We start from the raw sequence: 11,088 nt of genomic DNA, 5'->3' as shown, positions 1-11,088 counted from the left end.
GATCAATTTATTTTTACATCCCAACCTACTTTACCTTAGAGTCCTAAGTCTTTTCACCCTCCAATGTCCATGTTGATTTCTAATATCAACGTGTGAATGCTGACTAGTCGTTGGACAGAGATGACAACGAAAATAACGACAACGCTCGTGACCTTCTCTGATGGCCTTTGAGCCTATCAAATCTGTTCCAGCTTTACCGACATCTTTGTTTCACCCCCAGAACAACCATTGCAGCCTGTCTCATTCGCTGGGCACAGTAGGTACCTACCTACCTTACTATTCAGGTAGTTACAGTCTCAACGTCTCCCTTCCCCTCAAACAGGGAATGAGAAAAGCTTTTACCCCAGGTCTCTGTTAGCTGAGCACGTTTTGCCCTGACCAATTGAGGCTGCAGACTCCATTGGACTGGCTCTGCTCGAGATTGCTTTGTCTCTGGCTTCGAGTGATCATCCCCCGCATCGACCTACCTAGTTCCACTGTCGAGTCTTTATCTATAAGGGTACGTACCTGCCTGGACAATCGCCTACTAACCTACGCACAGGGCACTCGAATCAAAACCCTTGTGTCCGACGTCCTGGGTCCTGTTCTTAGACTAACATATACAAGCCAAGCTACCTACTCACCGAACCCAGCGGCCTAGAAGAACTCCAAAAAGGTCGTCAATCCCCCCAGTCCGCTTCTCTTCGGCCCACGCTTTCTTGTCTTCCCTCGCCGACCCGCCGCAAACCGAACCGCGACATCATATTCTATCAGCCTTGTCGTTTTATTTATCGCCTGTCAATCTGAGCCTCGCCCGCTTTTGAGCTGACCTGCCTGCTTCAAGCACGGCGACGTCGCCGTCGACGCCTGCGCTGGGCGTCTTATTGAGCCCCGGCACCATCTCCATTTCAGCTCGGCATCCCAATCGCCGAGGGACATCAACGAAACCTCATCCAAATTCCTCTTAGCCATTGATGATGGCCCCGTATCAACCAGCTTCTGGCGCCTCAGACTCGAGTCCTGCCGCATCGATCAACAACGCACAAGGCTCAGCGCAGCAGACACCTGGCGGAAACGCAAACCAAGCACCTCAACACAAGCGCGTGTACCAAGCTTGTATCCCTTGTCGGCGGCGCAAAGTGCGATGCGATCTTGGCAGTGTCGACAACCCCCACGATCCTCCATGTGTGCGCTGTCGTCGCGAGAGCAAAGATTGCTATTTCAGTGCTACTCGTCGCAAGCGCAAGACGGATGATGATGCAAGTGATCAGGACGATTACATCACGAGAAATGGTCGCAAGCGAACTAATAGAAATGCGAGCCCTCCGCCATTTGTCGAACGCAGATCCTACAGTAATGTCCCCTTGACTCCGGGGGGTTCCCGGGGACAGTCCCAGCCGCTCCGTCGTCCTGATGGTAGCAGGGCAGGTCGCGGGAGGGATGACTGGGGAGTGGAAGGTGATGCCAACCAGACTCTTGAGAACATCGAGGCTCAGACGGTTATGCGACGAGGCGTATTTGGTCCCCAGGATGCACTAGACCTGTTGTATAAAGCTGCGACGGATAGGTATGATCTGCGACTACCCGACCCTCAATCAATTCCAGGCGCAATGCTAACTCCTAAACAGTCCCGCTGTTGACCGTGAACGCAGAGAAAGCACCTCATCTGCTCATCCTGCGCCCCCTCGGCCCCCGCCTCAGGATACTGGCCCTTATGGTTATGTCCCCAGATCGACTTCCAAACCACCAAAGCCGGAGCAGCCCATCGACCCTGCGCTTTCACGGCCCGAGCTTAGCTCGCAGCCCGGGTATGCCGAAGCTATCAAGGCATGGCAACGCTTCCGGTTCGTTCGTGCTGGTTGGTTCACAGCCCTCGAGGCTATCGAATACATTGACTAGTAAGACCACCTTTAATCTTTGTGTCAGAATTATTTTGCTAATTCTTCTAATAGTTACTACAAATACCTGTCACCCTTAACACCTATATCGCCACCCACGTTCAGCAACCCTTCATCCCATGTCACTTTACTTTACGAAGAGCCTATCTTGACCGTTACGCTTCTGACGATTGCCTCGCGATACCGCCAAATGCCTGGCACCGGCGGCCACTGCCGATCGCACGCAATCCACGAGCAACTATGGATGTACTTACGGGGAATGATCGAGCGATGCTTGTGGGGACAAGAAGCCTTTGGCGGTGGCTTTTGCGTGCCACCAAGCACCAGTGCCATTTTTGATGAGTCTCAAACGAGCAGTACGGCACCTTGGCGCGGACTACGCAAGGGCAGTTTGCGAACTCTCGGGACAATTGAGTCGTTGATGATTCTGACCGAGTGGCATCCTCGCGCCCTGCACTTCCCGCCCACCGAGGCTACCGATGAACTAGTTCTTCCCATGGAAGCTAGCTTTCAAGCTATCACAGCTGCCGATGAGGACCCAAGTAAGACTTTGGGTACTGGTTTCGGCGGCAAGAGGATTGAGAGCTGGCTCGAGCCGGCATGGAGAAGTGACCGAATGTGCTGGATGTTGCTCAGCACTGCAAACGGACTGGCATATGAGCTGGGTGTCTTTGATGATATCGATGAGCTATTGAGAGACGACGCTATCACTCGCCCTGAGTATCAAGAAGAATCATATCGGCAGAGAGCTTTCCGAATTAAACGTCTCTTGCTTATTTATACCACACAACTAGCAGGTCGTCTCGGCTGGACCAACATGGCTCCAGCCCATCTCAGGAGAAGCGATCCTGCTCTGGCTCGATTCCGGCCTACTTCGGTGGATGGAACAACTCCTGGGACGAACCCTTCTTCGTTGTCTAACCACTTCAACTATGTCCCCGATCTAGAACTGGATGATCAAATTATTCATTGCTGGGCAGGCATCAGCAATGCTATGGAGATGGGTAACGAAAAGATTTTCCGTTCACGGAAGTATACCACACAAATCATCCAGAACGGGAAGTACATAAGCATCCTCAAGGAGTTTGAACCTCTTCTCCGCGACTGGTGGAGAGAATTCGAGCTGTTCCGTCTGCCCGAGTTTATCAGACACATTCTGACGATCGAGTATCAATATGTACGCATCTACATCAACTCTCTGTCGCTTCAAGCCGTTGTCGAACGCTGCACCAACCAAGCCGGGGCGACAGCTAACTCGGGACACCACGGAGCATCAGCTGTGAATGGTCACCCGCAGTTGTCGCCCCAAACTATGATCAATTATGGGAAGCTTCCTCTGGGTCAACTTGGTGGTTTCACTGCCCACGATCAGGAGTACATCCGTGAAGTGGTTGAGGGAAGTCGAAATCTTCTTCGCACAGTCGTCGAGGGTCTTCTACCCGGTGACTATCTCAAGCATGCTCCCGTGCGAACATATTTCCGCATCATCAGTGGTGCCATGTTCCTGCTCAAGACCTTTGCCCTCGGTGCCCCAAGATCAGACGTCAGAATGAGCATCGAATTGATGGACGCAACTGTTGAGGCGCTCCGAAACTGCGTCGTGGACGACGTCCATCTGGGAATCCGTTTTGCAGACCTTCTCGAGTCTCTGACGAGCCGCCTCCGCAACCGATTCATCCAGGCTCCCACCATGCAGCAGGCTTCTGGCAGGGGACAAAGTCCCGTTCCAGATGGCCAGACCCAGAATGGCGATAGTGTTGCTGCGAACGGCGACGGCAATGCCAACTGGGTCGGTGGTCATGCTCAGAGACTCCGAGATGGGCTCAGCGGAAACGGTAAGCATCCTTTACAAAGGGGTGTTGATACTCATACTGACGACCCTAATTCAGCGCCAGCTCAGGCTCCTACTCACGAGGCCAACAATATTTCAGCGACGCCGTTTGATCTATCAGCCCAGAACTTCCCCTATCCTGGGCAGGGCTCGATGGGTCCATCTACACCTACAATTGTGGACAATGCGGTTGCCAATATGGATGTCAGTCTCTTTGAAGACTGGAACCACCAAGGCAACGAGATGTGGTATCTGCCTCCTGGCCCAGCTTTCTTCCAAAACGTGGAGAATCCTTCCGTTGCTATGGGACCTGAGGGTGTCAATGTTGGTGGTCTCGATCTTCTCGAGTACATGGCCATGGATCCCTCTCAATTCCCCGGACTGGATCCGTCTTCTGGTCCATCAACAAGCCACGCCTAGTCGGTCCGAGCTTTGCCTCATCCTCGTGTGCTGAGAGGTTCTCTATGGTTATACCTTCTCGCATTACAGGTTGCAAGTTGACTAGCCAAAGACCAACCTCTCGCTGGACCAACTTTTATTACACTTTATTGATGTTGAGAGCATGTATATCCATGGAAAATTGAAGTCTTCGACGGTGGAGCAGAGATTTAGAAATGAACAGTACCAGCCGAATGCAAGGATTATAGTGGCTTTGTGGCAGGAAACGCTTCACAACAATAAGCGTGGAAACCCAGGAATCAAAGGACGAAAATCAAAGGAGAAATTTTGCATATTGAGCGACAAAACCAAAAGGTACATGCGATGGGCTTATGATTGGAGTTAAGGACTGCAATGATTGGGGTTATTGCACATTGATGGTCTTATGAAACAAAAAAGCAGCACAAAAAGTTGAAAAGACCCAATAGACGTATGTCGAAAGACTAGACAACTCTCATCGTGATGACTTACGTCTGTAATAAAGATACCTCCTAAATGAAGCAAGTCGCTTCTTTGCATAGTCGGATAATGATGGGACTTGAAATAGCTCGTGTTTCTTTCTACAGTGGTCTGATCCATTTTCAACTAACCTCCTCCTCTCCGTCCCTAATAAAATCAGAATAGCATCCATCGCCTATCCAAACCTCCCACCTCCCCTCCCTTTTGCATTGATGAATGCCCTCGCGTGACGAGGAGAACCGACAGACTGTGCAGGTGGAAATAGCAAACAACAGGTGTCAAGAAGAAGAAGAAGAAGAAGAAGACAAACAAGGCTCGTATGTGTGAAATAGAAATGGGTACAAAAAAAAGAGAAAGAAAGCCGTTGGGGCTACTCGATGAAAGGGGAAAGTGTGTGGTATCATGCGTAGTTACATAGTTGAACATGTGAAGAGAACACAAATAGAAAATTATGTGAAAGGCTCTAGAGTTGAGCGTGTTTAAAAGGGAATATACAACGTCTGGTAGGAACGTCGAGGAATGTGAGAATCCTCGAATCCTCGACGTGAAGTGTAGAAAAAAAACATCTGGCGGTTTATCAGACACTCAAGCCGGTAGTATACACTCTGAAGCCAAGATGTAGGTAGATGGGTGGGGATGTCGTAAGGCCGTTAACGTATCGCGAGACGTGGAAGGCAGTTTGTGGTGGGCGGCAAGATGATTGCCATCTATATGTAACAGAGAAAATGGACGAACGGGGGCCAACATGTGGCCGGCCCGAGGTTGATGTTACCGTAGACTCGTCTCAGACGCTGCGGCAAAGATCTGGGCATCAAATCACAGGCTGAATGAGGTAGCGTGTCTGGCGTGGGCCTCTTGAAGAACTGTTTCAGCTGTTAGCATATGTTGTATATAACCCACGCAAATCGGCGACACTTACCGTCAAGAATGCCCATCTGTCCGGAACGGTCCATGCACGCCAGTTGCACGCTACTGCCATCAACCAAGTCCAAGACAACGCTGTTGGGCAACTCCTGAACCTCGACATCAGGGATGTAGGGAGATCGGAAGTCACTCATGTGGTAGCGCTTTGTGCCTTGAGCAGTGCGGCTGCTCTGAGCCGGGAGAGCGCTCAAAATGAGGAAGCCCTGAGAGTCCAGACACATGTTACGTCGCTTCCAGAGAAGGTTGTCGGGGAACTGCACATTGACATCACCCATGTAGGACACAATGGAGGGGGGGCCAGCAGTAGTCGCAGGTCGAACGGGCTCTGCCATCTCCTCGTGCACAGTTGGCGAGAGGATAGTAGGGGGCGTGGTCTTACCACGTGAACTGGAGAGGGATGATAGACGACGCATGAATCGACCAGCCCTTGACTTCTTCTTCTCAGTGCTTGACTTTTCGTCACCAGAGGCTGAGCTCTCCGTAGTAGCTGTAGGGGAAAGCACGTTGTCCCTGTCGCGGCTGATGGATGACCGTCGGCTGCTGATTGAAAGCCGCTTGCCCTGGTGAGTTGATGGAGGGCGGGTGGGAGACTGTGAGCCCTTGGCACCACCTGCATCAGACGATGGCGAAGTGAGAGACTTGCGGCGGTCGTTAATGAAATCCCTCACGACGCTTAGAGAAGACCTTCGAGAGTGGTCTTCCTTATCCCGACTCTTCGACTCTGATCGACGGCCTTCCTTAGACATACGGCGCTCAAGAATGGTCTCCTTAGAAAGCTCAAGCGCTGCAGGGGTCCATACTGGTGAGGACTTCTGGTGGTCCACCAAGAGAGGAGACTCCTTAAGTTCCACTGGGTTGAACTCTGATGGATCCTTTGGTGGTTCAAGTGATTTGGCTGCGTTCTGGCTCGGATCTCGCACTATTCTAGCAGTGACCGAGATCGACTCAGGTGAGCCGCCGTGCTCTTGCGCATGTGCTTCAAACTTAGACAAGCGACTGGCAACCGAGTTTGAGCGCTCCCTGTGAGATTTTCTAGCTCTATCAGGTGACTCGTCTCGAGAACCAGATCGTGAAGGTGGTGTTCGCAGGTTTTGGCGGTTGAAAGAGCTAGCTCGATCCGCAATTGATGGAGATCGACTGGGCTCGCGACTTCTTCGCACAGAGAAGAATGCCGAAGATGGTCTCTCTCGGCTTGAGGGAGTAGGTGTAGGACTGAGAGTGCTCTCGCCAGTGTGGGCTGAGAGCTTTTCAAGGGCCTTGATGCGTTGCGAGATACTTGATCCCACAGTAGATTTCCTAATCAGGCTGGGTCCACTAGGCTGCTGAGCAACCTTGTGCAAGTAAGCAGCTCCTGAGCTCACAGATCGCGCCGAACTTGTGGTGACATCGCCAGGGGCAAGAAGCTTACCGTGAACAGGGTTCGAAACGGTGCGGATGATTGTCGGAGATCGTTCGCTCTTTGTTGGGCTAGGGAAGACTGGAGTAACAGGGCTCTTAGCATAGGTCATCGGTTTCGCCTCATGAAGAGTCGCGCTATGCAACTCTTCCATCAAGTCCTCATCGTCAGATAGACGGTCCTTATCTTCGGCGAAGTCTGTTTTGATAGGCTCGATATTGGTCTTGCGCTTTTGCTGCTTTGTTTCGGGCAGCTCCTCGTGATTTTCCTCCTCCTCATCCTTCTCTGTTACGATGATGGGACTATTCTCGCGAGTACTTCGGTTAGGGGAATTAGATGCTGGACGTGGTTCCGTCTTCAGGTCCTGAGTCGAGAACTTCGACTTGAGGATATTGGATGTGTCAATGGTGGGGGACAGCGGCTCGTCCACTTTGCTGATGTTGGCCAAAACCTCAGTTGTCTCCAATGCGTCAGGAGCATGGTCCGTTGTGGGCTGGCTGCTAGCAGTTGAGACTGTCGTTTCAAGAGCTGAAATATTGGTGTCAGTCTCTGGTAAAGGCTCTGGCGTTGTATCCTCGATCTTCTCCTCGTCCTTGCTTGGAAGGGAGTCAATCACCGGCGTCAACTCTTCAGCGGTAGCAGTTTCTTCGCTTGTTTGTGTATTAGAGGCTTCGACATTGTCAACTTTCTCGTCTTCGCCTTCGTCCAGGCCATGTTCATCTTCGTTCTTTGGGTGCAGGGTTTCGTCTGTTGATTCGGAAAGCGAAGATGCTTTGGTAGATATCTCCGGCTCGGAAGATGCAATGACTGGGCTATCAGGGTGAGAGTCGGTCTGGGCGAGATCGGAAGCTACATCATTATTCATGGACGCGGAGGACGCATCCAATCCAATACCTGAGTCGGCATTTGAGATGGATGGGTGGTCGGATTCTGTTTCGTGTTGAGTTTCATGATCCTCTATGCGGTCTGCAGAATCGCCATCGCTAGGTCTGGGGGATTCAAGAGGGGGTGACGGAGCGCCTGCCGCCTCAGCTGCCATATTTGCCTTCTTTTTCTCTCGGAGCTTCATAGCCTTCATTAACCTCGCCTTTTCCGGTGAAATAATCGGTTTGGAGGGCGGAGGCATAGGCAAAACAGGAGAACCAGGGATAGATACTCCAGAGCTTGTGGCGGGGCGGGTGAGTTCTGTATGCACAATTTGTAGTCCGTCCTGTTCAGTCACTGTGTCTTTGTCCTCGACAGAAGTATCCTCGGCGGTGGCCGGGCCGTCCCTATTCTTCTCTTTTTTGGAGCCCTTACCAAACAACTTAAAGCCGGAAGGCATCTGAGAAACGGGGCGATATGCGCCGGCAGTGCGTGGTCTTCCGTTTGTATCAAGCGAGGGGCGCGGTCCAAGCTTCACTTTGGGCTTTCCGTAGTTGTATGATGAATAGGAATACAAGTCGGGCCGGCCTGATTGCGATGACATTCGCGGCTGTGCTTCTGATTGAGAAGGAGAAACGGGCCTGTCATCAGCGCCAACAAAGTTGGGTACCTCGGATGTTGAAGCGTCAGTAAATTTGCTATGCTCTGGAGATGCGGCAAGCTCTGAATTTAGCGTGACTGTCTCCGTAGGCAAGACAGTGTCATGACTTGTCTTGGCTGTCTTAGGTCGAATGTCGCCGTCTTCGTCGTCCTCGGCAACTGATTGGCGTTTTGAGGCGCGTTGGTGGTGCTCCTCTTCCTCCTCCTCTGCAATCTCCATTAATCGTCTTCGGCGTAACGAGCTTGAAGATGATGAATTTGACCCTGAAGCGGCATGCAGGGAGCATGCGGCCGATAGTTTGGTATCCTTGAGTTCCTTGGCTTCGGTGATTTCGAAAATGGTATCGTAGGGCGAGAATCGGTCGCAGATGGCGTTGAAGTGAACAGCTACTCTCGCTGTATATCGAAAACGTGTCAGTGTATCAAGTCGCGAACGGATATGCCTAGGCGGCGGGGGGCAGGAAATGGGTACGGACCTTGGATAAGACGAGAGCAATCTTCAGGCAGATACTTAATTACCACGTTCCTTCTTCGATATCTCAAGAAACCGTAGAGAGGACTCGTCTCCTCGTATCCGGCGACATTGTTGCGCACTTCGACCACGCCGCCGGAGCCGCGACCTAACAATTCGACTTCATCGCGAGTCGCATACTTGAGGAGGAACCTGAACATTTATTTAGCTAACGGTTCATTTTCAGCGTATGAGAACGATTGTTAAACGTACCATCCTCCCGGTTCGGCGACAGCGGCCTCGTGGGCTTCCTGAACCTTTGGATCATCCAAGCCATTCAACGACATGGTGCCTCCGTTACAAGTAGATCAGAGAGAGACAAAGCGGGAAAAAAGAGCGGGAGGTGGAAAGGCTAAAATGACGCCGCCGACTTGCAAGGTCGAAAAATTAATTAATATAAAGGAGCGAAAGGAAAGAAAGGCGAGCAGAAGCACAAAAGCAGCTGCAAATAGTTCGAGCTCGCAAAGATGCTCCAGGTCGGTCGAGATTCGAAAAGACGAGATTCGAGGACGAGGTCGAAAAGGCAAAAGGCGAAAGGGAAAGAAAGAGAACAACTAGAAATGAAGCTCTCCCGAAAGACGGGGGAATCTGCCAAATCAGTCGAGAGGGTAGCAGTAGAATAGAGCTAGTCCACTCCAGTATAATTCGGGGTCGTTTCGAGTCGAGATGCCTGGCGACTGGATGAGGTTTGGCGGGTGGGTTCCTCTGTACCTTAGCACCTGCGGGTCAAGGGGGAGGGGGGGCAGCGGCCAGCACCAGATTTCAGGGGCAAGGCTGTCCAGTTGACATGGATCTCGGTATATCTAATAAGATAATACCTAACTACCTAGCCATGAACCCAATGAGTAGAATTGTGTTGGTCTGTTGCGTTGTTTGTTTGTCTTTTGTTTATCTGATGCGCATGAGAGAACGAAAGTTTCATTGTCCAACTTGGGTTCGGTTTTCTAAAGAGGACCGTTGCAAGTCCCCCCAGGTCGAGGCGTCGATCAATCGATGGGCACGGAGTAGGTAAAGTTATTAAACTCAGCGGCAGCAAACAAGATCGGGTAACGCACAACAGGTGCTTTTTTACATCATGGGCTGAGACATATACTCAAACAGAAGAAGAAAAGCATGGCACCACTGAAAAAGAAAGGAAAAGGAAAAGAATCTGGCACGCCAACGCTTGACAAACCGCCCCAATCATGACATAAATAAAATGTCAATCAATTACTGTACCTACTCCAATGTTGACCATTAGAGTGCAAATTGCGCGCCAGCCAAAAAGGGAGTCTCTCGCTGGAATGAATGATGAATAGCGTCTTGGGTTCCCATCAGGGATCGGGTATACCAAGACAACCAACCCAATCCAGAACTACTTACTATACCCAACTTAGCCAGTGGAAACCATCACACAAAGTTGCAAGCACAAGGTGATACATACATACATACATACATACATACAGTGCTACTGGACGACGACTTAGGGTTGGCTGCATGACAAGAACCAAGAAATTTTGACGAGACAATACCTAAACAATACCTCAAAGTACTAAACTTGTACATAGACGAAAAGAGTTGTGTCATGAAACGAAACGACGACAACTAGACGAGATGACGATTTAGCCTCATCTCTCTTGTCGCCTCGTACAAAGTACACATATAACATACCTATATATAAAGACACAAGGTAGTTATGATGCAAACCAGCAAAGCCAGACAAGAAAAGAGATCATCATGACTCACAGAGTTCAATACCTGCTCGACCTCTATCAAAATCAATCTAAGTTTGATCCAGAGTTCCAATTCTGGTAGATCAAAGCCACCGTCAAAAAGCCTCCAAAGCCACTCCAGCCAGCAGCAAGGTAACCTACGCCTACCCTCCCGCCCCGGCTTCTCCACCGTCCACCCCCATCTAAGGTAAGTTGACAAGGTAAACACATTTTGGCGTTGGCTTTTACCGACTCCGGAACGTTTGGAAGCAGAACCCGTCGCCTTGTCAACATATGTATGTCAGAGCCAGAATACAACCGTTGGCACGCGACATTCTGCGACGGGGTCGTCTACGCTGAACGACCGATATTATGAGTCTGCAGGAGATTGTTTGGTCGGTCCCAATTACGACTGTCTGCAACATAGTGGGTGACGC

At 50.8% G+C, this 11,088-nt stretch overlaps 2 protein-coding genes across 2 annotated transcripts; one reads left to right on the top strand and one right to left on the bottom strand.

Annotated features, from left to right (window-relative positions):
- Positions 1 to 956: 956 nt before the first annotated feature.
- FSUBG_913 (ARO80-positive transcription regulator of ARO9 and ARO10) lies at positions 957 to 4,128 on the top strand (the record flags this gene model as incomplete). Its single annotated transcript, XM_036687610.1, has 4 exons — positions 957 to 1,546; positions 1,608 to 1,877; positions 1,932 to 3,712; positions 3,767 to 4,128. The coding sequence occupies 4 exons, from the start codon at positions 957 to 959 to the stop codon at positions 4,126 to 4,128; spliced, it is 3,003 nt and encodes a 1,000-aa protein (XP_036543499.1).
- A 1,293-nt stretch (positions 4,129 to 5,421) lies between these two features.
- On the bottom strand, positions 5,422 to 9,247 carry FSUBG_912 (uncharacterized protein; the record flags this gene model as incomplete). The annotated part of the gene is made up of 4 exons (XM_036687599.1): positions 5,422 to 5,468; positions 5,525 to 8,845; positions 8,926 to 9,113; positions 9,174 to 9,247. 4 exons carry the CDS (start codon positions 9,245 to 9,247, stop codon positions 5,422 to 5,424), a joined length of 3,630 nt encoding a protein of 1,209 aa, XP_036543498.1.
- Positions 9,248 to 11,088: the final 1,841 nt, after the last annotated feature.

Source organism: Fusarium subglutinans (genome assembly GCF_013396075.1).
Source record: "Fusarium subglutinans strain NRRL 66333 chromosome Unknown NRRL66333_c0000004, whole genome shotgun sequence".
NCBI lineage: Eukaryota > Fungi > Ascomycota > Sordariomycetes > Hypocreales > Nectriaceae > Fusarium > Fusarium subglutinans.
This window is presented reverse-complemented; position numbering and strand designations above follow the sequence as displayed.